At 40.2% G+C, this 22,975-nt stretch overlaps 1 protein-coding gene across 1 annotated transcript in view; it reads right to left on the reverse strand.

Moving 5' to 3' along the window:
* Positions 1-9,644: 9,644 nt before the first annotated feature.
* The window catches only part of LOC145782295 (uncharacterized), a 51,677-nt gene continuing 38,346 nt past the window's right edge, over positions 9,645-22,975 (reverse strand). The window contains exons 7-12 of the mRNA XM_082594082.1: positions 16,869-17,697; positions 14,603-14,655; positions 14,264-14,361; positions 13,723-13,834; positions 12,449-13,228; positions 9,645-12,255 (exon numbers count right to left, since the gene is read on the reverse strand). Of these exons, the coding sequence (XP_082450208.1) occupies positions 10,477-12,255; positions 12,449-13,228; positions 13,723-13,834; positions 14,264-14,361; positions 14,603-14,655; positions 16,869-17,697 (3,651 nt within the window). The 3' untranslated portion in view covers positions 9,645-10,476. The remainder of the gene's footprint in view (positions 12,256-12,448; positions 13,229-13,722; positions 13,835-14,263; positions 14,362-14,602; positions 14,656-16,868; positions 17,698-22,975) is intronic.

The following is a 22,975-nucleotide window of genomic DNA, read 5'->3' on the forward strand; positions in this document are numbered from 1 at the left end:
TAAACTACATCACAATGTCTATTATGACGTAAATGGTTTTGGTGCAGTGATGGGGAATGACACTTCGACCATGAGTTGCCATAGCGTTTTTATCCAGGTGGAAAAAGATATGTTACCACCGCGTCAAACTAATTCTAATCTAGTTTAAATTCTACTCCAGTTTGCGAAAACTTAGCTAGCTCTAATTTTAAGTCTAGTCAGAGGTAGACACCCGCTACTTTTAAAGTAGCGCGCTACCGCTACTTGGGCCAAAGTAGCGCGTGCTAGCGCTACTTTTGTCTAACTCTAAAATTACACTAGGAAACACTCAAGTCCCTGGTGACGCAAAAATGACCTTGAAAACGAATGTTATCATTCGTTTACGCTGTCATTTTAGCGTCGTTATAGAAAACACATTCTAAGGGAAATTTATTGTTACGGTACGCATCTTTCAAAAACACGAGCATTTCAAAATGAGAGTCACTAAGTCCTGCTCGCTTTGGCTTAAAGCACATCTTTTCCAACAGAGAAAAGTCTCTCCACCGCAGCACTGGAAGGAATGGGGGTGTTGTATATTTTAATGAACAGATGTGTTAACTCGGTATTCGAATAGCTCAAGGACTTGCTCCTGTCCGAAAAAAAGGCGTCCACAATATTGTTGCTTCCGTCTTACCGACGCTTCACGGGATGACGCAAACACTCCAAAAAATACATCCTCGGAGTCTCGACTGGTGTTGGTGTCACTTTTCTCAGTATCAACCTGGCTTGATGTCTCCCGCAACAGTCGAATTACATCTGTCTTGACTTTTTCTCGCAGTGCGTCAGCATCATCCGTGGAAACGTAGTGCAGAAATTGTAGCCACGACGTCTTGAAGGAGGAATGAAGACATGATGCCACAACGCATTTTATGTCGTTGAAGTACTTGTTGAATCGAGAAAGAAAAGACCGAAACTAGAAAAGACCGAAACTTTGCAACCAAGCCGATTATATAGCTGCTTGACCGCGCCAGTATTGTAAAAAAACAAGCATTTTTTTCAATTTAAATTAAAAAGTAGCGAGAATGCGACTGAAAAAAAGTAGCGCCTCTTCCGCTACTTTGGAATAAAAATAGCGCCGCTACTTTTACCAAAAAAGTAGCGCGCTACTGCCCACCTCTGAGTCTAGTCTAATTTGTAAAAATTAGAATAGCTGTAGGCTAGATATAATTCTAATCTAATTTCAAACAGCTAAAAAAATCCTAGTTGTCCAACTCACAGTCGTTGAAGCGAAAAAAAGGGCCGAACCTTGACTTAGGCGAATTGGTGTAAAGCTGAAACTTTGCACATTGTTTCTGTTGATTATGTACATTGACCAAAAAAAAATCCCCGTTAAAATCTTTTGGTGAAAAAATGTTATCCACCTTTTTTGAAAATCCGCCATTTTTTTTCAAATTGGCGGATAAATAAAATTTAAATATTTTTCCAAAGTATCGTCATACTACGGCTTCTTTAAAATATGATATTATCATTGTCACGATTAATAAGCAAGTAGGTACTCAATAACAACTATATTTGACTTTAAACGAAGTGACATTAACAAAATATTATATAATAGCCTAGGTACGCTATAATGTATAATAGTTCCAAAAACGATAATTTTGTTCACTTGTAGTCAGGTAAATATAGCCTATGGTTTGACCCCAAAAAATTCCTGCAAAAGGTTTTCCAACGGTTTTTTCTAGTATTTATCATCAAGAATAATATATTAAAAATCTAGGAGAATCAGAGCACCGCAAAGTTGTCATTTTCAAGATGGCCGCCAAAAGAGTATAATGACAATAATTCACCTAATATTCATGCTAGAGCTCTAATTCTGGCGTCTATCCGTAGGTTTAAGGTGGTAAGGAATTCATTAAAACAATTCAAAATGAAATTAACTAATTAGTTTAATGAAAAGACTTATTAAGTTATACGAAACAAAACCAAGAATCGCAGACCACTTATTAAGTTATTTACATTCAGTTGCTTATTCATCCAGTAACGACTGATTGTAGCCTACGTATTGTCACAGGCATCAAGTTGCACTGTCCACATGCTGAGGTACAGGGTAGATTATTCTGCCTACAGCTACATCTGGCAGTGCTACAGGCAGTTGTGCAGTTGCAGTGGATAATCTATAAAGAGGGAATCTGGGTCCGCATTCATGTCCGACTCTGACTCTGTTGTCACAAACTGACTGCCTTCCAGTTTCCAACCCCACTCGCAAGTTTCCATATCACTCTCCTGTCCTAGCCAGACCATTATTTGGTAGTAAACCCTTAGACAGTTGACAGACCCTTTAGACCTGACAGACCCTTTAGACCCTTAGACAATTTTGTTGATGACTCAGTAGGTTGTAGGTGTTCTGGTGTCACAAATGATTGGGAAGAGACGACTTTTTTTCTTAGTACTCTGTAGTGCAATGACGAGAGGAAATCCGTCCGCGTGCCCCCAAAAATCACAGCCATCGCTTGACAATCTTTGTTCACAATGGATGCTGCTGTCTGCTTTGGAAGAAGAAAGTAATTGGCACAGTCTTTCAGAGTAGCATCACCCTTTAGCCTACCAGCTAGTGAAAGACAGATTTTCTTACCCACATCAAAGATTCTTGATGTTGTGTCACATGCAGTGCAGGCATGTAGAAAAAGTAACTGGGAACATAATTCTTCACCCATCACCATTTTCAGTTCGTTTATATGATACACTTTGTCAGCATTTTTCTTGTCGGAACGAAAATATAGATCTTTGTTTGCTTGTTGCGCATAATGAAGAAGCAGGACCAACAGATCTGTGTCTTCTCCAATCAACGTTGTCGAGTGTTACACTGCACTAACAACAGTAGTCTTCGCAATCGGAACATCAGCATCCCCTGGGGCAATGGGGCATTGATCACTTCGCAGCCTTTAGGCTACCCCGAAGTGTTTTACTGATCGATTAGGTCGATCATTTTTTTGTTTGTTCGTGTACATTAACGTTATCTTTGGCCACAACACCATTCACAATATTCCTCAGGGTTTGATCCTGAGAAAAAGGCACATAACCAGCCAGTGATGTCCTCTGCGCTTTATTGGCAAAGCGGAGTTGCATGATTTCAATCCTAGTCTTCTCTGTGATGTTGAGTTGTGATATGTTGTGCCTTAGAATCATACGGTTTGCTTTCTGACCCGGTGTCAAGGCAGCAATCATTCCCATCCCGTGGAAAGTCCCCTTCCTATCCAAGGTGATAATACTATGATCAACATTGTCAGCTGCAAATAACAATCAGCTGCATTCTTTTCAAACCTCAGGACTTCTGCTTAAGAAGAACAATATCCCATATAGTGTAAACTGTAAAGTATCAACAAGAAATCTCGACCTGTACAAATGATGTCCTTGAACAGCAAGACCAATTTGCAATGGTGCAATCACCGCTCGTGGTCTGATGATCTGGTCGGTCGAGTGGTGAGAGCGACAGCTTGGCCAATACTTGCAACCTTTTGCTTTGTGTCTTTTCCTACAAATAAGGAACCCAACAGTGTTCGCAAAGTTTCAGGCAAGTGGGCTGCATTAGAGCAGGACCGAGATTGAGTGCCGGTGGCGTAGCCGAGTGGTGAGAACGTCTGCGAGACTTTTGAAAGGACGTGCGTTCGACACCGCTCCAAAGCACGCGGCTGTGTCTCGGCAAAGACACTTAATGGCAAGTCAAAATAAAGGGAGCAGCTGACTCGAAAACTATATGTCACTTCGCTGCTTCCTATCGTCTTTTGTATCGCATCTGTGATCGCAGTGTTACTGTATGTTATGTATCGCAATGGGCGCACATAAAACACGATTACTATTATTATTATTGAGTGCGTCTATGCTTGGATAGCAGATGGAACATCATGTTTGATGAGCCTTGCCGCAGTTTTAATTATTTCTCTCTTTTGTGACTCTTCATTATCCTCATGCCTTGTTTTTAGGTAGCCTAATGAGATCGGAGGATTTCGGATGTCTTTTCTCTCATAGTGACAATGTCATGAAGGCCCTGACCTTCAGCCATATAAATAGATTCACCGTATACTGTTTCTATAATTGGGTCTTCAGATATTTTGATCCATAAGGAAGGCAATCATCATTTTCTAAAAACTCCTTCATTTTAGATCTGAGGTCTGATATCGTTAACTTTTTTTCGTCATTCTGTTCAAGATGGGAACACATCTTTAGAAATGCGTGGTCCTGTTCCTCATCCTTCGGTCGCCCAGATTTTCGACGTTTTACCTCAGGTACTCTGCCGCATTACAAAGTTACGTTAAATCCATATATAAAATTAACACTACAAGAATGATGGTATAAACCGTCTGCAGCATGCAAATCGCCACCGTAATATTCCATACGACCTTTCACGGCGAATGACCAATCGTCAGAACGTCTCTCACAACACTCTAATAGGCTATAGTCCTTGCAAAAACATCTGTTTTAACAAAACTAAAGCCAGGTCTGTCCGTGAGAACTCGAGTCCCACAAAACAGACAATGAGTCTTAGTGCCGAAATAGACCTTTTGCACATTCAAAATCACCAGAGCGTGACGTTTGAGTTACGCGGAGTCTGAAAGTTCAGAATCGCTTTTTTTCTACGGTTTATGAAGGCGTTTCTTGTTATTGCAAGCAAGCGTGAGGTCGCTGGCTGGTTAAAGTAATTTTTTTGTGTTTATGAATTGTTGTATGTTATCGGTACAGTGGCGTAGCTAGGGGGGGGCGGGGGGGGCGGACCGCCCCGGGCGGCACGTCTGGGGGGCGGCACTTTCAGACAGGACGTTTTTTTTTTTTGTTGATAATGCAAAAGTACACGGAAAATAAAAGCAAACAGAATGGCAACGTTCAAAACAGTGGCGTAGCCAAGGGAGAGGAGGGGTGTGGGGGTTACAACCCCCCTTTGGCACGCATGTGACGTCACTATATTGAGAATGATGCTTTCAGTCTCCATGTCTCTAAAACAAAGTTTGCCTAATTTTAAACGAAACTCCATTAAAAGAGCGAGTTTTGTCAATACCAAACATTCAAATATCTCAGCCAGGAATTAGCAACAAGAAAACATAGAGACTTAGCTTTATTAAGTTACCAAAAAATTCCCAAGAAAACATGATCTTATCCTTTTGCTATGCCACCGGACAGCACCATTTTACAGGAATATTTATACCAGGGGATTTATACCCACATTTTTGTTGAAAATGCTCTCAGAATGCACCAAATCCAAAGTAATTTTTCAAAATTTTCTGGGGGAGGCCCCCCAGACCCCCCGCCGCTGGGTGTCGTCTTGACGAGGACGCCGTCGGGCTTCGCCCGCCGGCCCTTAAAACCCCCTCTTTCAAAATTACTGGCTACGCTACTGGTTCAAAACATACAATAATTCCACTTTAAGTCAATTATAAAAATTTCATTTTCACATGCTTTTACTTGAAGGGGGCGGCAAAATCTGAATCCGCCCCGGGCGGCACATTCCCTAGCTACGCCACTGTATCGGTACACTTCAGTTCTTGTTCGTTTTAATCATCGTGTTGGCTAACAGACTGGGAAAGGCAATTTAGGACGGCCATTGTGGAGCATGTGCATTTTGACCGGGAATTATGGATCACGTCAGTGGTACCTTGTCTTGCAACATTTTATTTTCATTCTGCATAACATAGGCCTATGCAACAAACCAACCACACTTCATTGGTGATGCCAAGCATAGTCACTGGTATTTTCCTGTCAAAGATATGAAATTGACGAATTTTTTTTATGGCCCGCTCTCTACATGAATGCGATGGCGTGCAATACTTCGTGTATTCAAGTTCAACACTTCGTCTTCACTCATTTGAGGCTTACCTAGGAAGGGTGAGATATTTAAATGTAGACCAATACCATGTATGCTAAATCTTTTTCTATAAGAAACCCTTTATCGGCCATAACAGCATCATTGAAGTGCAGTTCATTAGCAGTTATTTTCTGCTTCAAAAGGTGAAAAATCCACTCCTCTGACATATTTCTTTGTCACTTACATTACCAGTGTACAACTGAGATACAAACATAATACCCCCATTTCTTGGATCAACTCCCACTAATCTAATGCCTTTGTAGTGTTCGTACTTTTATAGTTCGAGTACGTTTGCGACTGACGGTGAAGTGATCGAGCATGGTGTTTCGAGACGTAGCCTACTTCAGTGCAGTCGATGACGATCATGGACGGTGCTTGTGTAGCCTATTCCTTTTTGAAGTCTGGCTTCATAGCTGCTATGATAACATCACGATGACGGAATATGTTCAAACTAATCAACCTTAAATACATGAGATGCATTCATGAATGAAAAGTACGGTGTTCAGTACCGTACGAATGCAGAACTAATACCAAACCTTGTGCTTAAGTCTGTATAAAACAAACCCAGGCGAAGCTTCATCAACACCACGAAAAAATCAATCTTCCACCGCTAGTCTATGTAGCCTAGATGCAGTGCTCCTGTATCATTTAGAGGTATTTCGAAAGTAGCATCGTCATCAAGTTCTGCATCAACATTTTGATTTGCATGCTTAGCTTTTGAAGCTGTATATAATACAGGAAATTCTTCCTATCTTTGCCTGGGAAGATCGCTTCCAATACAGTAAAGAACTGGTCGAAGGTTAACACTTCTGTAGCCTAAGTTTACAACTTAAAAAGAGTTTTATTTTCTGGAAAATTATACTGAAACAATGATACACGCCTGTAAAGACCAAAAAACAACAGCTCAAGCAAACGTTAAACAATTTATTCGCCTGCAAACCACGCCACTAACCCTATCACACAGCATTGCAAACAGCGGCTAGTCGTTCATGACTCCAACGTCACGCTCTGTTGGTTTGTTATGCAAAAGGTCTATTGCCATCAAGAATTCGAACACTTCGTTTCCTCGTGACGCAGGACTATACGACAGTCTATGTGTACTTTTCGACCAACTGTCGCAACAGTGTTGTCCCCTTTATTAGTACTGGCAGCATTAATTCCATCAGCACTTTTTTGATGCAGTATACTGGAGGCTTCAGAAGCTTGAATTTTCTTGTCACAAATCGTAATTTCTTTGCAGGTATTTTCCCTGAACCCTTTTCCGTGTATCCGTAAACTTCCTCCGCCAATCACGGTGGACCAAAACTTTGCCAAATGAAATAATTGCAGTATGAAATTTACTTTTAAATGAGCACCAACACTAACTTTATAAAAATTGAATAATTCAGTATTTGTACATCCGCCATTTTGAAAAAAATAGCGGAATTTCGAAAATAACGGATAACTTTTTTTCACCAAAACATTTTCACGGGGATTTTTTTGGTCATTGTACACAATGAACAGAACCAATGTGCAAAATTTCAGCTTTACACCAATTAAGTCAAGGTAAAACCCTTCAACGACTGGACTAACTGTAGTCTTCTCTGGAAAACGCTCTGCTGCAAATATGACCCTTCCTGGATTCAACTTGGAAACCACTTGGCAAAAACTGGCCAGAATAAGCAAAATTTGAAGTTGATAGGCTACAGTAGAACTCGGTAAATCCGGATCTTTGCCTAATCCGGATAAAACTGGAAGTACAAATGAACAAGTCTTGATAGAACCGTCATCGGTTAATCCGGATGGAATTGCCGGTCAAATCGAATCCGGATTAACCGAGTTCTACTTATCACTACTAAGCCTATGGCAAGATAAAATTTTGTTTTTGCAAACCAAATTGCATGCAATGGTAACAATGTGTGTGATTCCAAAAGCGCCGCGAGCGATTGAAAAAACTCTCTGAAAGCAAGTTGCTTGGACTGCAGGAGGACGTTCTAAACTCTAAAGAGACAAAAATTTACGTTATTTTGCATTCAATCAATCTAGAAGTTTGTGTTGTTCCATGCTGCATTTATCATCTTCGGTTACCATCAGCTTAGTGACCTTCGTCTACAGACGTTGTATCAATGTAAAAAATGGTTTGTCGCTTCTACCTTTCTCTAGACCTCTGTTACGTTTGTCATGTATTGTTTTTCGTTGTAAAAACAAAGTAAACTGAATTGAAAAAACGACTGATTTGCTGTCTGGGTTCGACTCTGGTGCTGGTAAATCTGAGATCGATTCCACATCGGGTCATACAGAAGACTTTAAAGCGGTACCGATCGTGTTCTTTCTTGCATAGCCCTAGGAGATGGGAGGGCAAGGGGGGGTCGCTCCCCCGCTAAAAAACGTCGCAACTTTAGGGAACGTTCAAATATTACGTAACACCTTCGAGGGGGAGGGGGGGTTTATGCAAAGCGTTACGTTAGCGTCACATCGGGGGGGAGGGGGTTCAAGCAAAACGTTACATAACGCTTTCGAGTACGGAATGGTAGTTTTTGTGCTGAATTTGTAGTGAAAAAGCGTTACATGGGGGAGGGGGGATTGAAAAAAGCGTTACGTTGGCGTTACATGGGGGAGGGGGGGGGTCAAAAATTCGGAAAAAAAGCGTTACGTAATATTTGAACGTTCCCTTAGGCCAGTGGTTCTTAACCTATGGGTAATTACCCACATGTGGGTAATTTGAAGATAGCAGGTGGGTAATCAGCTGAACCAGAATATATACGGTAGAATTATAGATGTAACAAACAATGTCACAGCTGTAAGTGGTAAAGTTGCTTTATTACTTACACTTTTTTTGATGTTTTGAGTCCCTTCAAAACAACCAAACAAGCACAGTGATATTTTATCTTTTTTAAAATTGTTTCGTCATAGTAATTTATTTTCTCATCATTTTTGTCGCCAGTTTTATGTATTTTATTTTTGTGACATAATAATAAGATTTTTCTTGTATAATCAGTTCAGTTGTTTTATGAGCAAGCTTGATGGCTGCGTTGCTGTTTGAAATAGTATAGCTAAGCGTAAATTTAGAGTTAGTGTTGAGACGAGCGAGCTATATTCTTTTGAAGATGAAAGCTTGGGAAAATTCTGGGAAAAGCATATCCAAAAGTTGCGCAAAAATCACTAACATTGTTGACTATGTAGCCTATATATATTCTACTTATCTCTGTGAATCAGCAATTTCAAGTGTTGTTGCTTTGAAATCAAAATCCTGAAACAAGCTGTTAGATCTGGAGTCAGATTTGAGTTTTGCAGTATCCAAAATCGCACCCAATATTGCGTCGATTGTACACAAAAAACAAGAACAAATGTCTCACTGACGACACTATTGATGTCGTTCTTTGCATTAAATGTTATTTTTGTTAAATAACGCTGCTCTATATTTTTAATACGGCAAAATAGATAAAATCAGATTTTGGGTAAATGGGACTTTGATCTAGACAGAAATGGGTAATAAGGGAAAAAAGGTTAAGAACCCCTGCCTTAGGCAAAAATGTCCAGTAATTTGGGCATCAATCTTATGATGTTTCGACCTCTCACCAGTTTACAAACTTTACATAATTGTTATAATTTATGAGCTACATTGATATTTTCCAATGAATCTAAAATGTGTTATCATCGATTTTTATTAAAACATTGTAAACTGAAAAACCATACCATATAAACTTAATAACCATATAAAACTAAAAATGAGCCGTGTCGCTATACGACTGGAGCAGTTGTAGAGCCACACTAAATAAAATCATAACATTCAGCTTTCGCAACATGCTTTTCTGGACCTGTCTTTCGCTTCTGAAAAATTCAAATTCTCGAGTCGATTGTATTAAATTTTATTCCTTAAAAACACAATATCATTGTTCATCGACCTCGTGACGTCATGGAGGCGAACGCAGGCTGCGCGGGAAAATGGCAGTGATATGGTTCGTTGGCTGCACGCCTGGTGATCAAAAACTATCCAGTAAGCAAATCAATCCTGTTTCACATCGATTTTATGTCAACTAACGTTAAAATAATGTAAAACGAGTTGAATTTGCTACCTGGGTCAATCATATTCCAGACAGCGAAATCCGTCATATTTGTAAAAAGGATTTTGCTGTCTGGAATTCTCGAAACATGGTTGAAATAGCACTCAATTCCTGCATCAAAGCTTTGGGAGAAAAGGGATCCAGTTAATTAGCAGCGTCGCATAAACAGAACAGGGGTTGATGTCACCCCAACAAATGGTGTTAACCCACTTCTATAAAAAGCCCCGAAGTTCCCTACTCCACATAGATTGATGCGTTTGCGTCACTATTAAAAAAACATGGGAGTGGGCAAAAACAAATTCAGAGGGGCACGAGAACTCAGAGACCGATCCATGATGTATTCCGCTCAGAGAAACCAATTTCATATGGAAAGCACAACACAGTGGACGTCATGAATGTAAATCTTTTGATTTGAAGAAAAACACGCAATACCATCTGCTTTGGTGATAAATTCTTGCAAGCGAATCAAACAAATAACTATTTGCATCAGAATTATAGAAGAGCGCCTAAGTACGAGAAAAACATAAATAAAAGAAAATGAAAAAGGTATTTTTTTACTTCATTCCGAATAACTTCTCTACGTCATCGTGACGAATATTTCATTGAGATTCTCAAGTGTCGCTACCTTCTCGCGTACGCAAAAGCTAGCGCGGCAGCCGCTGCGGCTTCAGAGGTGATATTCTGGGGTAGTTGGGGCGATCCTATTAAAAGTCCAGGGTTTCGATAATCAACTTGGGACCCATTAGGTCGGGAGTGAGGGTTCAACATTTCTGGGGTGATCGTGTGTTTGCTGGCTGCAACCGCTTCCTGGTATTGACGCAGTTGCTGCATAGATGCAATCTGCGCGACGTTAAACATATGGAACGCTGACGTCACAGCAGCAGGGTCTGCGGCCAATATCGGATTGGGGTTGGTGATCATAGCGAGACCTCTAGCGGCGACTTCTTGCTGCTCTTGGTGTTGGTTTTGGTGGAAAGAAGATTCGGCCAAATATTGTCGAAGGAACAACTCATGCAGGTCTGGTACTGATCCTGGAGGTAAGGTCATCCCAGGAGGAGCAGGACCACCTGGCGGCAGGGTGGCACCGATGTTTTTCATTCGTTGTAGGATGAACGGGTCAAGTACGGCGGTGGGGCAGTCCTGCTGAACAAAGGGACGATTGTGACTCGACAATGACGAAGGCATTTCTATCGGCCCATGTCCAGTACGGCCACTTGTTGGCTTTTCAGGTAGCGAGGTCGGTGTCTTCACAGCGGGATGTTGAACTCGGCCTAATCTACTGTGAGGATCTTTACCTAATCCCCAACGCCCTTTCTCAGGCTGCTGAGAAGGTTCTTCCTTTCTTGAAGGTAGTGTAGCGTTGCCAGGCAACGAGACGCGGTAAATGTCTTTGTCGTTTTGCGATCGGTACGACCCCTGTCGATGGCTGGGGTGGCTGATGTGGGTCAAGTGGGGCTTTGAATCTATAGTGGAAATCGAGAGGGAATTTCTGGCATCCCTCTCCTCCTTAAGAAGCTGGGGGCGAGGTCCATTCGGCTGAGGAAGTTTATTGTTTGAGGTAAGACGGTCGACGGAAAAAGACGACGAGAACGGTTTACGCTCTTCCGGTTCCACGGGACGTTGCAACATCATCTTGGGAGACCGGGACCTCGCGAGCCGATCGTTTGTGGGAGGAGATCGAGAGTGGTGACTTCCGGTGACAACGACGTCATCAAGCGGTCGTCGTGGGATTCTTTCGTCATAATGACGTCGGTCAGAGTGGGGTTCTTGTTTGACAACCCCGTTCGGGGGAGGATTATTGAGCTGACGCTTCACAGCCTCCCGGTGGGTCTCCAGCATACCATTCGGTCGATAATATCCTTCGCGCGATTTGCTCGCTCCTCTCTCGGAAGGATGGCTTGTCCTGATCGAAGGGGAAGATTGTCTTTGAGATGCAGATAATGCATGAGCCTCTTCCCTGCTTCGCGCGACGCTGTGTGACGTCATTAGAGCGTTTCGTCTCTCAGAGTAAACAGGTTGCCGATCGCCTGTCGATCTGCGGTCACGGTCCAGGTCGCGAGGTGATTGTTCTTTAAGAGAGTAGCGATAATCAGATTGCTTGGGGGGCAAAGGTCGAGATTCAAACACGCTTTTCGCCCCGATGTCCCATTTGCTTCCAGATATCAGAGGAGGAGGTTGGGAGTCTGGGCCGATATGGGTCCTCATTTCCCCACGAGAAGGTTCTTTGTTTTGGAACCGAGATGTGGCTTCATCTGAAGGAATGGACATGAGATTTCTGATGTCGTAACTGCGGTTGCTAGGTGATGGGGTTGTCAGTAACGAGACAGGCCGGGGGCGTTTGGGGCTAATCGGGGAGACATTGCGGTTACGATGGTCCTTGTCGGTGCATAATGGTCGTTTCTGTAAAACAAGTAGTCGATTAGAACGTAGTAGGGTTACTTTGAACGAAAAATATTTCTTCAGAAGCAATAAACAAACAGTAAAGAAAATCCATCAACTTCTAAAAACTATGATTTTTAGTCTGGAATGATGATTGTGTTTCCTTAGGGGTCGTTTCTAAGACAAAACGCAGTATTTAAAACTTGACTGTTACCTGTAACGAAAAGCGATCTGATTGGTCAGAAACTTTGTCGCGACACGCATTACTGCTTTCGGGATTTCGTGCGCTTGACTGATCAAGCGTGTCCAACTTCGGCGTAGATGACTTGGTTGGGACGTATGGAGGTGGAGCCATACTAAGTCTCGGGCTGTGGGTGAATACCGGAAGGATAGGGAGTCTGGGGGCGACCGATGATGGGACAACAACGGGGTGCTTTGGAAGGGCTTGTATGGGTTGGAGAAATCGTTGATGGGTGACTGAATGGCATGCAGAGGGGGATAATAAGGTCAACTTCTCAGCGTGGGAGCCAGTTAGGTCAATGACGTCATGGTTTTGAAAGAATTTTTGACTGGTTGCTTTACTTTTCGTGGGTTTGATCAAATCTTCTCTGCTGCCCTCTAGCGGTACACCGGACTTAGTTCTCTTGTTCGCTAGAAGTTCAATCCGAATGACGCTGTCAGCCAATGACTCCAAGTTCATGATAGACGGCGCCGCTGTAATGATGGCGGCCGATCTATGGACAATAGGATTCGTCGAGAAACCGCTGGAAAAGGACACCGCCTCACCGCTAGGTGGGGTCATCGGAGCCGGAGTTGGTTCAGGAGTGCTTGATACTTTAGTCTCCAAATTAAGGTTCGACTTCAGGTCAGGGGAGCTGGTGGGCTTAGGAGGGTCTGAGGTGGGATCTGGGGTGTTGATTTTGGCCCCATTGTGAAAGTAAGCATCTCCATCAAAAGTCGTTCGCCCGTTTAATGGAGAGTGGTCGGATTGGTTCTGCAAGATAAAAAAGTAGTTGTACTTGACGAAGAGGAGAAATCACCGATTGCACTAAAGACTCCGCAATCAAGGACAGAGCGCTACTACTCGATTACCTTCTGTTTAAAAAAAAACGCTTCAGATGTATTACATCCCAAATAAAGACCATGGTAATGCATAACCCAACTATTGTGCTATTTACGAAATTAAAGTATTCGTTGTGAAGCACTGTACACAAAAGTATGTCAGTAAAACACATCGGCTAGTTAATATTGACACCAAAACATAAGCAAATACAAAACTGTCAAAATATTTCTTACAAGTTTGAACATAATGTTGTTTTTAAAATACGTTTCTCCCCCCCCCCCCTTTATTGAGAACCTAATCTTCGCATTCCCCACAGCTTGGAAATAGGGGACTACCAGGGGTATCAAGTAGGGGACTACCTTGACCTTTTTACCCCTCCCCTTTTTATCATACCCCACACACATACTCGGTTGACCAAACACTACCTCTTGCATGGCTGTTTTTGATGCTTCGTCTGACTCCGACTTCGTTGTCGTGGCATCAGTATCTTTTTTTCTTAAAGTTTTCCTCAAATACTTCTCCAATGGCAGGAGCAGCCTGAAAGAAAAATAAGCAAATCAATTTGACTGCAATTAAACAAATACTTTCTTTGATTCGCTTTGCTTCGACATGACATTCATCATCAGTTCATTTCTTGTGGAGGGGTTGGATACAATGAGACAATTTTCAGTCACGAGCAGTTTTTGAAGACTCTTGATAATTCAACTGTCTCACTTCTTCTGCCATGTCATTACTCGGCGTCATGCGCGTATTCCTCGATCAAAGAGGTTCTCAACTTGAACCGTGGTATGGCAATAAAAGTTGAGAAGTCAGTGTGGGCATTTATTTTGAAAGTTACAGTTAAAGCAAAAGCGCTAACACTTTTACATGTAATGGATAACACTTTTTGTTTAACTTTTGCTAAAGTTTTGATTAATAAGATACACAACATTACATAAAATTGATGTAAATGAAATCAATTCTCACTTTTCAAAATGCTTCCTCGTACATGTAGCCGCACTAGTGCAGGAGGGGTTTCCCCCCATCCGATCATACACGTGTTTCCACAATCTTTTTGCGGTTATCTGAAAGAAACGTCATTGGTGTGAATGACGTGACAATGAGCAAATCAAGGAGCTCACCGCGAAGGAGACGCGAGAATATTCCGCTTGTTTGTAGTTAGTTATATTCAACCAAGCTCATTGGGTTCAAATTATTGCACTTTTCTCATAGAATCGAACATTAACAAAGGGAAAGCGAGAATAATTGTGACACGTTGACAACTCTCAACAGCTTCGAATTGATTTATCAACAAGAAGAACTCACCATTTCGTATCCGCCAAATTCTTGTGAGAGCTTGAAGAATGTCCACAGATCAACTGAAAACAAAAAAAGTTGATGAAGATCAAAAAGTTCTGGATTCGAAACACGCGCGGCGTAGATTCAGTTGAAGCAATGACACAATGACGTGAAGACTGAAGCAATTTTTAAACCAGATTTCACATTTCTTATAATTTCACTGAAATTTTGGGAAAAAGTAAAATCTGAAATAGTCATGGAAGAAAAAATAATTCTAACCATGATTTGCCAAAATAACTTTTAAAAGATTCATCAGCTGCTTTAAACTGAAGGGCGTAGTTGCATCCAAGTTTGCAAAGTTGGATTAAAAATGTTGGAATCCGACTTTTGAGTTACATGAAGAAGAAATTCGAATTTCAGGAAATTTCTTTCGACTATCCCGGACATCAAATTCCGTAATTTTGATGTCTGGGGTCGTTCTGGCTACGTCCTTTTCATAAGGTTTCAATGCAAAAAAGGGAATAAATCTTATTACATTGATTCAACGTCTGCAAACGTTAAAACTGCTGTTCGGGAAATTCTCCAAGCGCTCAGCTAGCATGAGGCGATCACAAGAGGGCGGTATATAATCGAGGAACAATCGTATCGATGCAAACGCGACTGGTGTCAATGTTGGCGGCGATAAATTCCTTTGCACAACCGATCCGTTTATTTCTGACATGGCAACAAGACGTTTGTCGCAAATCCACCGCAAATCTCTTTCCAGTGAATAGAATTAAGAAATATAATTAGAAGTAAAACCTCTTCATAGAACCGTGCAGCGAGTACCAGGACAACGGTGGCCAAAACATGCTTAGAGTTGGATGATTTATATAGAAACCAGTGCAGGTTGTCACGTAGACCCAAACAAAAATCACATTATGGTGTTTATTGAACTTTTTAAGGACGATTTGTACTTGACATTACATGTTAAATGCTTCTAAGATGTGTAAAAATCAAATATAGATTTAAGTATTTGAAAACTGGCAATGAAAGTAAAAAAGATATTTCACAGTTTGTAAACAAACACGAAGCAATACCCATGTACAGCCTGGTACCACTAAAGTCGGCTTATGTCTATTTGATTATTATTGTGCATATAAATATGAGAAGGCCAAAACAGATTTTGTTTAAGTCAAATTTACAATTACTGAGAATTTTAACTATTTTTGCAGCACGGCCTCCACAATATCATCGTGACTGTTAATCTGAGCGACGATCAGCTTCAAATGGGATTTAATTATTTGAATAGCCGTAGCAGGGAGTTGTTTCTTTCAACAAACATTTTGAAACAGCCATGTCCAATTGTCCATTGTCTTAGCGAAATTGTTCGACAGCTGAATATTGTTCCCTTTTATTTGGGAGCAAAATGATTTCAATAAAGTTTTGGACAATAAAATGAAAAACGAAACTAAAGCTTTAGAGGATGCTGAAGTCAATATATTCTGGTCTTGGAGATATTGATTTGAGTTTAATCTTTTTTTATAAGTTTAAGGTTGGAGCGGCGTGCAACAAGTTGAACGGCTTTGAGCCACCAAGGTGCTGTACACTTTGGCGTTTTGCAAACTTTCATCATCATCATGAAGTTCCTTCCTCGGACTGAGGGTTGGAAGCAATGCGCCATTGTTCTCGACCATGAGCTTTTCGTATCGCACATTCATTATTGTGTTTCTTATTGCCGTAATTTTCATGGTCCCATTTTTTAAGTTTGTTCATTTTGTGATGTTTAATGACCAAATCATTCTTGGTCGGCCTTTGATCTTGATTTGCATGGCTTCTTTGCTCATTTATCTACCCTTTTATTTATAATAAATTAATTGTAATAAACTTCGTCGTTCTGTGAGTCCAAAATATTTCAATTTCCTTCCTTTGATTAACTATTTGTAACAAAATTTTATTCGCATAGAATTTGGATAACACTATGCTTGGTCCCTTTCGCTTCCATAAAAAATCAATATTAAAAAAAAACATTTGTAACTTTTATCAAAATGATTTCCTGTTCTAATTTTTTTTGTACTATTTTCCTAAAGATCCAAAAAGAAACGCTTTTCCCGGATCCTTTGCATTTAACAAACAAACCGATGCATTTTTTAAACGATTTAACTGCGACATTTTGTTAGGGGCAAACACATAAACAAACTTTAGGGCAAATATTCGATTGCTGGAATAGACGCTATGCACCCTCAGCTCTGCTTCGAAAGCAAAATTACATTCATAAAAAAGTTATAAGAACATATTGTAGACATAATCTTACGTTTTTTGAATCCAAGTGACGGAATCCGTTCAATTGGTGTGTTTCTCTTCTGCATGAACTGGTGAAGTATATCGAGAAAAGCAGATTTATTCTCCGGCAAATTGCCGTCGCTTAGCTCGCGAAACATATTTTCTTCCGATGTCGACAAATCTATTTCTTTGATGCTTTGGTCATCGACAGTCGACATTATAGCCGAGAAATCGAGAGGAGATGGCGATCGTTGTCCATATGGATCGTTGGAGTTGGAAGCGGAAGATAAAGACTCAGTGGGAGATGATGCTTTGAAGGAATTTGCTGGATGCTCCGAAGGAAGACTGTTGCTTCTGGAGGAACCCGAAGAAGATGTTGATGATGAAGATTCTAAAGAGTTTGATCTCTCAAGAGGAAAGTTAGGTCCTCCCTCTTTATCAGATGAAGATGATGCCTCGGAGTCTTTAACTTTGTGATTCTCCACCAAGCTGTTCTTTATCGCAATGCTAAGTGCGGTGGTTCGATGCCCGACTCGACGTTTCGACTTCCGCTTAGAGAGGGGATTACCCTTTGATGCTCCCGCAGCTTCGGAGTCGTCTGCAACGGAATTGGATCCAACAATGGCTCCTTGATCTGTCACTGGTGACGTGGGTTCGGATTTAGAAGCGGGATCAGGCGTCTCTCTTGAGGTAACCGCGATTGGAGTCGGTGTCCGTGTCGCACCACGACGCAGTCGTTTCGCTGATTTAGCAGTGACCGAGACGAATCTGTTGTCGTACGGAGTCTTCTGCGGTGATTTGCGCTTGCTTCTTCGTCGGCCGCTGCTTCGTCGCGCCGATGATAAGTCGTCGGGATTGAGCTGTAACAAAGAACTTGAATTCAAACCGTGCCTTTTTCTGACACAACTATGACGTCACAAACAGGACAACAACGTGAGAGCAAGCAGATTTTCTGCAGCGACTAAAGTTAATTGAAAGAATGCAAAGCACGAAAGCAGGCCGCGCACATTGTTGCGGGAGACCAAAACTTACGTTTAACCAAAAATTAAACCTTGCTTCGGCCAGCAGAGACTGCTGGAATTTGAAGTTTGTTAGATTAATTTTTACCCTTGTTTATTTATGATTAGCATCAAACATTTCACGGCTATTGATCCCATCACCTCTAACGTTCTAGATTTCTTTAGATTTTTTGTGAAGTGTTTTCAATAAGGATTTATCGTGTGTTGTGCTTGTGCCTAAAAATATAGAATGCCCTCGGTCGAGTTCAAGAGATACAAATCCAGCAAGGAAATAAGTGATTAAGAAACTATCAGTACCCTCTCAAGTACATGTACTCCACACAAAGTGAAAATTACATCACTATTGACTCTTTTTTCAAAGATAGTGTAATGTCTAAAAAAACATTCTTAATAGCGGACAGTGGCCAATGTTTCGATCTTACAGATTCTTCAGCGCAGTGAAATGAAAGTAGAGAGTTGTCTTGAAGTTTCGGATGAGATGATGGTTTTCAAGAGTGATTAATATGCCCAATAAGAATTGATTTAATTCTTAATTCCCGACTACAGCGAAATATAACTTTCCCGCCAATTAGAAGGTGCGATTTTTTTTATCTAAGAAAAGTAAAGTGCGCCCATTTTATATCGATTAATCGCCTGCAAACGTGTCACGGGAGGCTTGGGGGAGGGACAATCGCCCACCCAAAAAATTTATTTTGGCCTCCAAAAAAATATGTTTTAATACTGTTACAACGTTTTAATACCATTGCAATTCATGTGGAATGACGTTTACTCTTCAACAGTTGCTGACAACCACGTAAAATTTTCATTCTAGCTAAGTCACTGTTTTGCTAGCTGGAGAGTCATAACTCATAACTCAGACATTTGAAGTCGATATATTAGCAACATACATCCAAAGAGAATGTGGTAGGCAACACTTGCTTGCGTAAAGAAATCGTTGTTTGGATGAGTCAAATCAAAACAGTTTGCCATATATAAGCGATTGTTTAGTAAACTTTGTTTTTTTAAAGTAAACAAAGCTTAAAATGTGGACCATGGAAAACAACCACGTACATTGTTACTTAACAAGAAATTCAAAAACCAGTTGCTACTTTCTCCTATCGTTAGTGCAGCATCTCGATTTGAAAAATAAAATAAAACTGATAAGATCTTCACGAGGGTGAAAATTTATCACTTATTATCCATTACTTGTGAAAATACCACGTGAAAAGAAATGAAAGATTTTAATGCAATTACAACTTTCCCCAGCACGAAACCAGCTTTACCAGTAGTTTGGAATACAATGCAGCATGTGATTGCTACAGTGCGCAGTCACCCGAAGATACAGTGCGCATGCTACAGTGCGCAGTCACCCGAAGATACAGTGCGCATGCTACAATGCGCAGTCACCCAAAAACCAACAATGTTTTGTTTACGCGCAGGAAGCTCTGACTTGTGGCAACCAAACCAAATTTTAAACAATACTATGCTTGAAAAGTACTGAATTTTGTAGCTTTTTAACGTCAGGTGATAATCGATCCAGTCAGTGAACTCGTATTTTTGTATTGTTTCAACATCTGCAGATGTTTAATTGATGTGAAAATAAACTCATTTGCAGACTGAGATACACCACATAGAAAATTATCACGTTTTTGTTCAATTTTTTTTTTTTAAATTGTAATTTGAATTCTTAAATTTCACATAAAACAAACAAACAAGCTCAAAGATCGATTCCGAATTCTCCTAAGGACAGGCGACTGTTTTTGGCATATCAAACGTCAAAAAACGTTTAACAAATGAAAACGTCCAAGCTTCTGCAAGTTGATATATTTGGAGTAACGAACTGTCTCGATCGCTTATCAGGAAACATGGCCGAGTTTTGAGAAATCGCTAGAGCAAAGTCAATAGTACATACCAGGAAAGGACAGAGCTTGAATGTTCGTGGAATTTGGAGAAAATTTAAAGTCATTTTTTTTAGTTTGAAATTGGTAATATTTTAGTAATCTCTTATGCGAAATTCGTAAGTGGGCCACAAGTCGACTGACTGCAACAAATTGAAAATCGCGTCATGAAGAACAGAAATAAGGTTTGAAAATGAATAAGGAACAATAGGAAAAAAAATCTTGCAAACTCAACAAATAAGTTTGAGTCAATTTCCTTAGCCAGCTGTTCATCTAGTGCAGTGGATGAGAATGGAGGATGATGAGGAAGCATGGAAAAGATCTGCATGATGTGTTTGAAACAGCAACTCTAGCTCAAAGTTTAGCTTCCTATTTACTTCGATTATACATATTGGATACAACAATCATCATCATCACTCGTTTGTCACATGTCAGTAAGACCTGACGTTTATTCCCCCTGGTAGGGGTTTTCTATTTCTGACAACACCCTCACTCTGTTTCGCGGTTGTTGGGAAGAATACCACCCATAACAACCCAGTTTCCTCGCATTGATGTCTTTGCCCTCCAACTATCTACTTCGTTTTAGGCCTCTTAATTTTTTCTCCTGAGCAGAAATCTTTTACAACAGTAGGCTATACGTAAGAAATGAAAATTCATGTTCATTTGTAGCGTTCGTTTGGTTTGGAAGCAAAGTCATGTTGAACCGGTTGCATCATTTAGCGTTGCATTCAAGTTTATGAAGATGTTTGAAAGAAGATAAAGAGTTGAAAGAAGTGAATAATAAACTTTAACAAAACCCACAGTCTCGCCGCTTACAATTATAATGTGATGGAAATGAAAGAAAAACAGAGAACAAAAGAATACAAAGCAACATTTCCAAGGAAATGAGCGGTTAGAACAAAGCCAAGGCTGAAGCTTCTTAGAATAATTTACAAAATCAGCTTCCAAGAAGTTTTACCTCGACCACAATGTATAAAACAAACGATATATACCAATGACGGTCTGAATGTTGATTTTACGTATTTTAATAGGAAAATAACGTTACTTGCTACATGGCCACCTAAAGATACGGCCTGATTTGTCACATTTTGCAGAAATTTCCAGGTTTTTCTAACTTTGGGCGAACGTTTAAATAAATTTTTCTAAAAATTAGATTTTACGCTTTCTTTATTCTTTTCCACAGATGACACAATAGGTTTTAATATCCTCACATGTTGAAAAACAAAGAAAATTTGATTTTGTAAATTTTAGTCAGACTGTTAATTTTCAATAACAGTCTGATTTTGCGTTTTTCAACTTACTTTTTCTCATTTGCTACTGCTTCCCCAAGGCAACAAAAAAGTTTTTAGTCATTAGGAAACCGCAAAAAGTAAAAACATCTAAAAAAATATCAGTCAAGCACTAGCAGTAGCTGTAATCAAAATCTGCAAAATGTGACAAATCAGGCCGCATCTCCAGGTGGCCATGCTTGCTATAAATTTGTGACAAAAAAGTACCTTGACACAGCAGCAAAGGGCCGTTTTATAACTGTGAGGTTGTGTAACAGCCTTTTGCAAGAAAAACGACTGTGAAAGATAGACAACTCAGTACTGGGCATGGTGCAATTTCAACAGCAGAATTTAACAGCTTTTTCAACTCTTTGATTTTCGTGTTAAAATGAAGTTTTGACAGACGTAAATACGCGCCCTTGTGGTACTAACCTCCAAAAACGAGCCATATTGCTGTGTGCCACTCACAATGTGTGCTGAAGAGCATGAAGGTGTGAAAGAACGTATCAGCCTGTCTAGTTTCTACTATCAACAAAATTCTATCAACAAAATTAAAAAAATCAAAAGTAGAATCCCTCATCTCGTGTTTTGTCTCCAACATTAGCACTGAAACCAGTCGGAGGGAAGACTCTGAGTTCAACGCTTTTTATTGTTCCATTTTAGTTGAAAGATTATTCGATCGCTGTCATCGACACACAAACACTAGATATCCAAGAAGACACAGCGACTAAAAATAGAGTTTATGGGTGCGTGCTAGACAAGTGTCAGGTGTGTGTCGTGCATGGGGTGTGGCGGGAAGAAAGGGCGGCCACAACAGAAACAAGAACCAAAAAACGTTGTTGGAACTGATAGACTGGAATTGGCGTCAAATCTAATTACTAAAACCTTAAACTTAACAATGGCATAAGACTTCTGAAAACACGAACTCATTACAAAATGTACGCACAAGTTAAGCACTTTCCACGCAGCAAGATTTTGCTCACGGCAATTATTTTAGGTTATTAATTCAATCCAGTAAGTAGTTTTTTTATGATCTATTAACGTTATGAGAAGAACATCGTTATTGAAGGATTAAAAAAAAGAATATTTTTGTATGTTTGCTATGCACAAGACTACAAGACCTACTACACATAACCTTCTTGTGTGTTTAACATAACGGCTATCACTCTCCTATATCAGCGATAAAGCAGAGGACATTGTCTGTCGTGTTTTGTTGGATTTTGCCCATAGGCAAAGATCAGACCTTGATTTTTAGAAATTCCAAAAACAAAGTTCATTATTTAGACTTCAATTCTCATTATTTAGACTTCAACTATGGCCACCGCATTATTGTGATCACCTTTGTAAAAAATTCAATAATTTTCAAATTAATGAAATATTGTGAAAACAATAAACAGATTAAGAATCATCTACTGTAATAACTCTTCCTGGTATTTAAAGGCAAGAACTTATTCTTAACTTTTAAATTAATGACGCATCAGCAGAAATGGACGCACAATTTTAAACTTTTGGTTTGAACTTTAGTGGTATATTTCTTCATCAATAAACGACTTGCCATTTATCAATGCTGAGTATTCACCTCTAAACACTTTCCACTTGCACCAGTTAGAAAATTTCTGCTTGTTGGCAAACCGCAAGACGCACACAATAAATATTTTCTAAAAGCTTCCGTACGATAGTTTCATAAAATCGGCTTAAATTTTACAGCAAGGAAAAATATATTCAATTCTGCATTTCTTCTTCAAAACAATATGTGGTAGCTTTGTAAAGGGATTCAAGCTATGTCGGCTATCTGGCAACTAATCTAAATATAGTGAAAGTGATGGTAGGTGGTGTTACATAATAAGGAATTAGAGATAAGCGCATCTCGTGCGATAACCTTACAACCCGTGTAATTTACGTTTATACCGTAAGTACATCGCGCTTAGCATGTACCCAACACGCTGCAGAAGATACTTAGTCCAACGAAGATGC

The sequence above is a fragment of the Aplidium turbinatum genome, chromosome 13 (genome assembly GCF_918807975.1).
Source record: "Aplidium turbinatum chromosome 13, kaAplTurb1.1, whole genome shotgun sequence".
Lineage (NCBI taxonomy): Eukaryota > Metazoa > Chordata > Ascidiacea > Aplousobranchia > Polyclinidae > Aplidium > Aplidium turbinatum.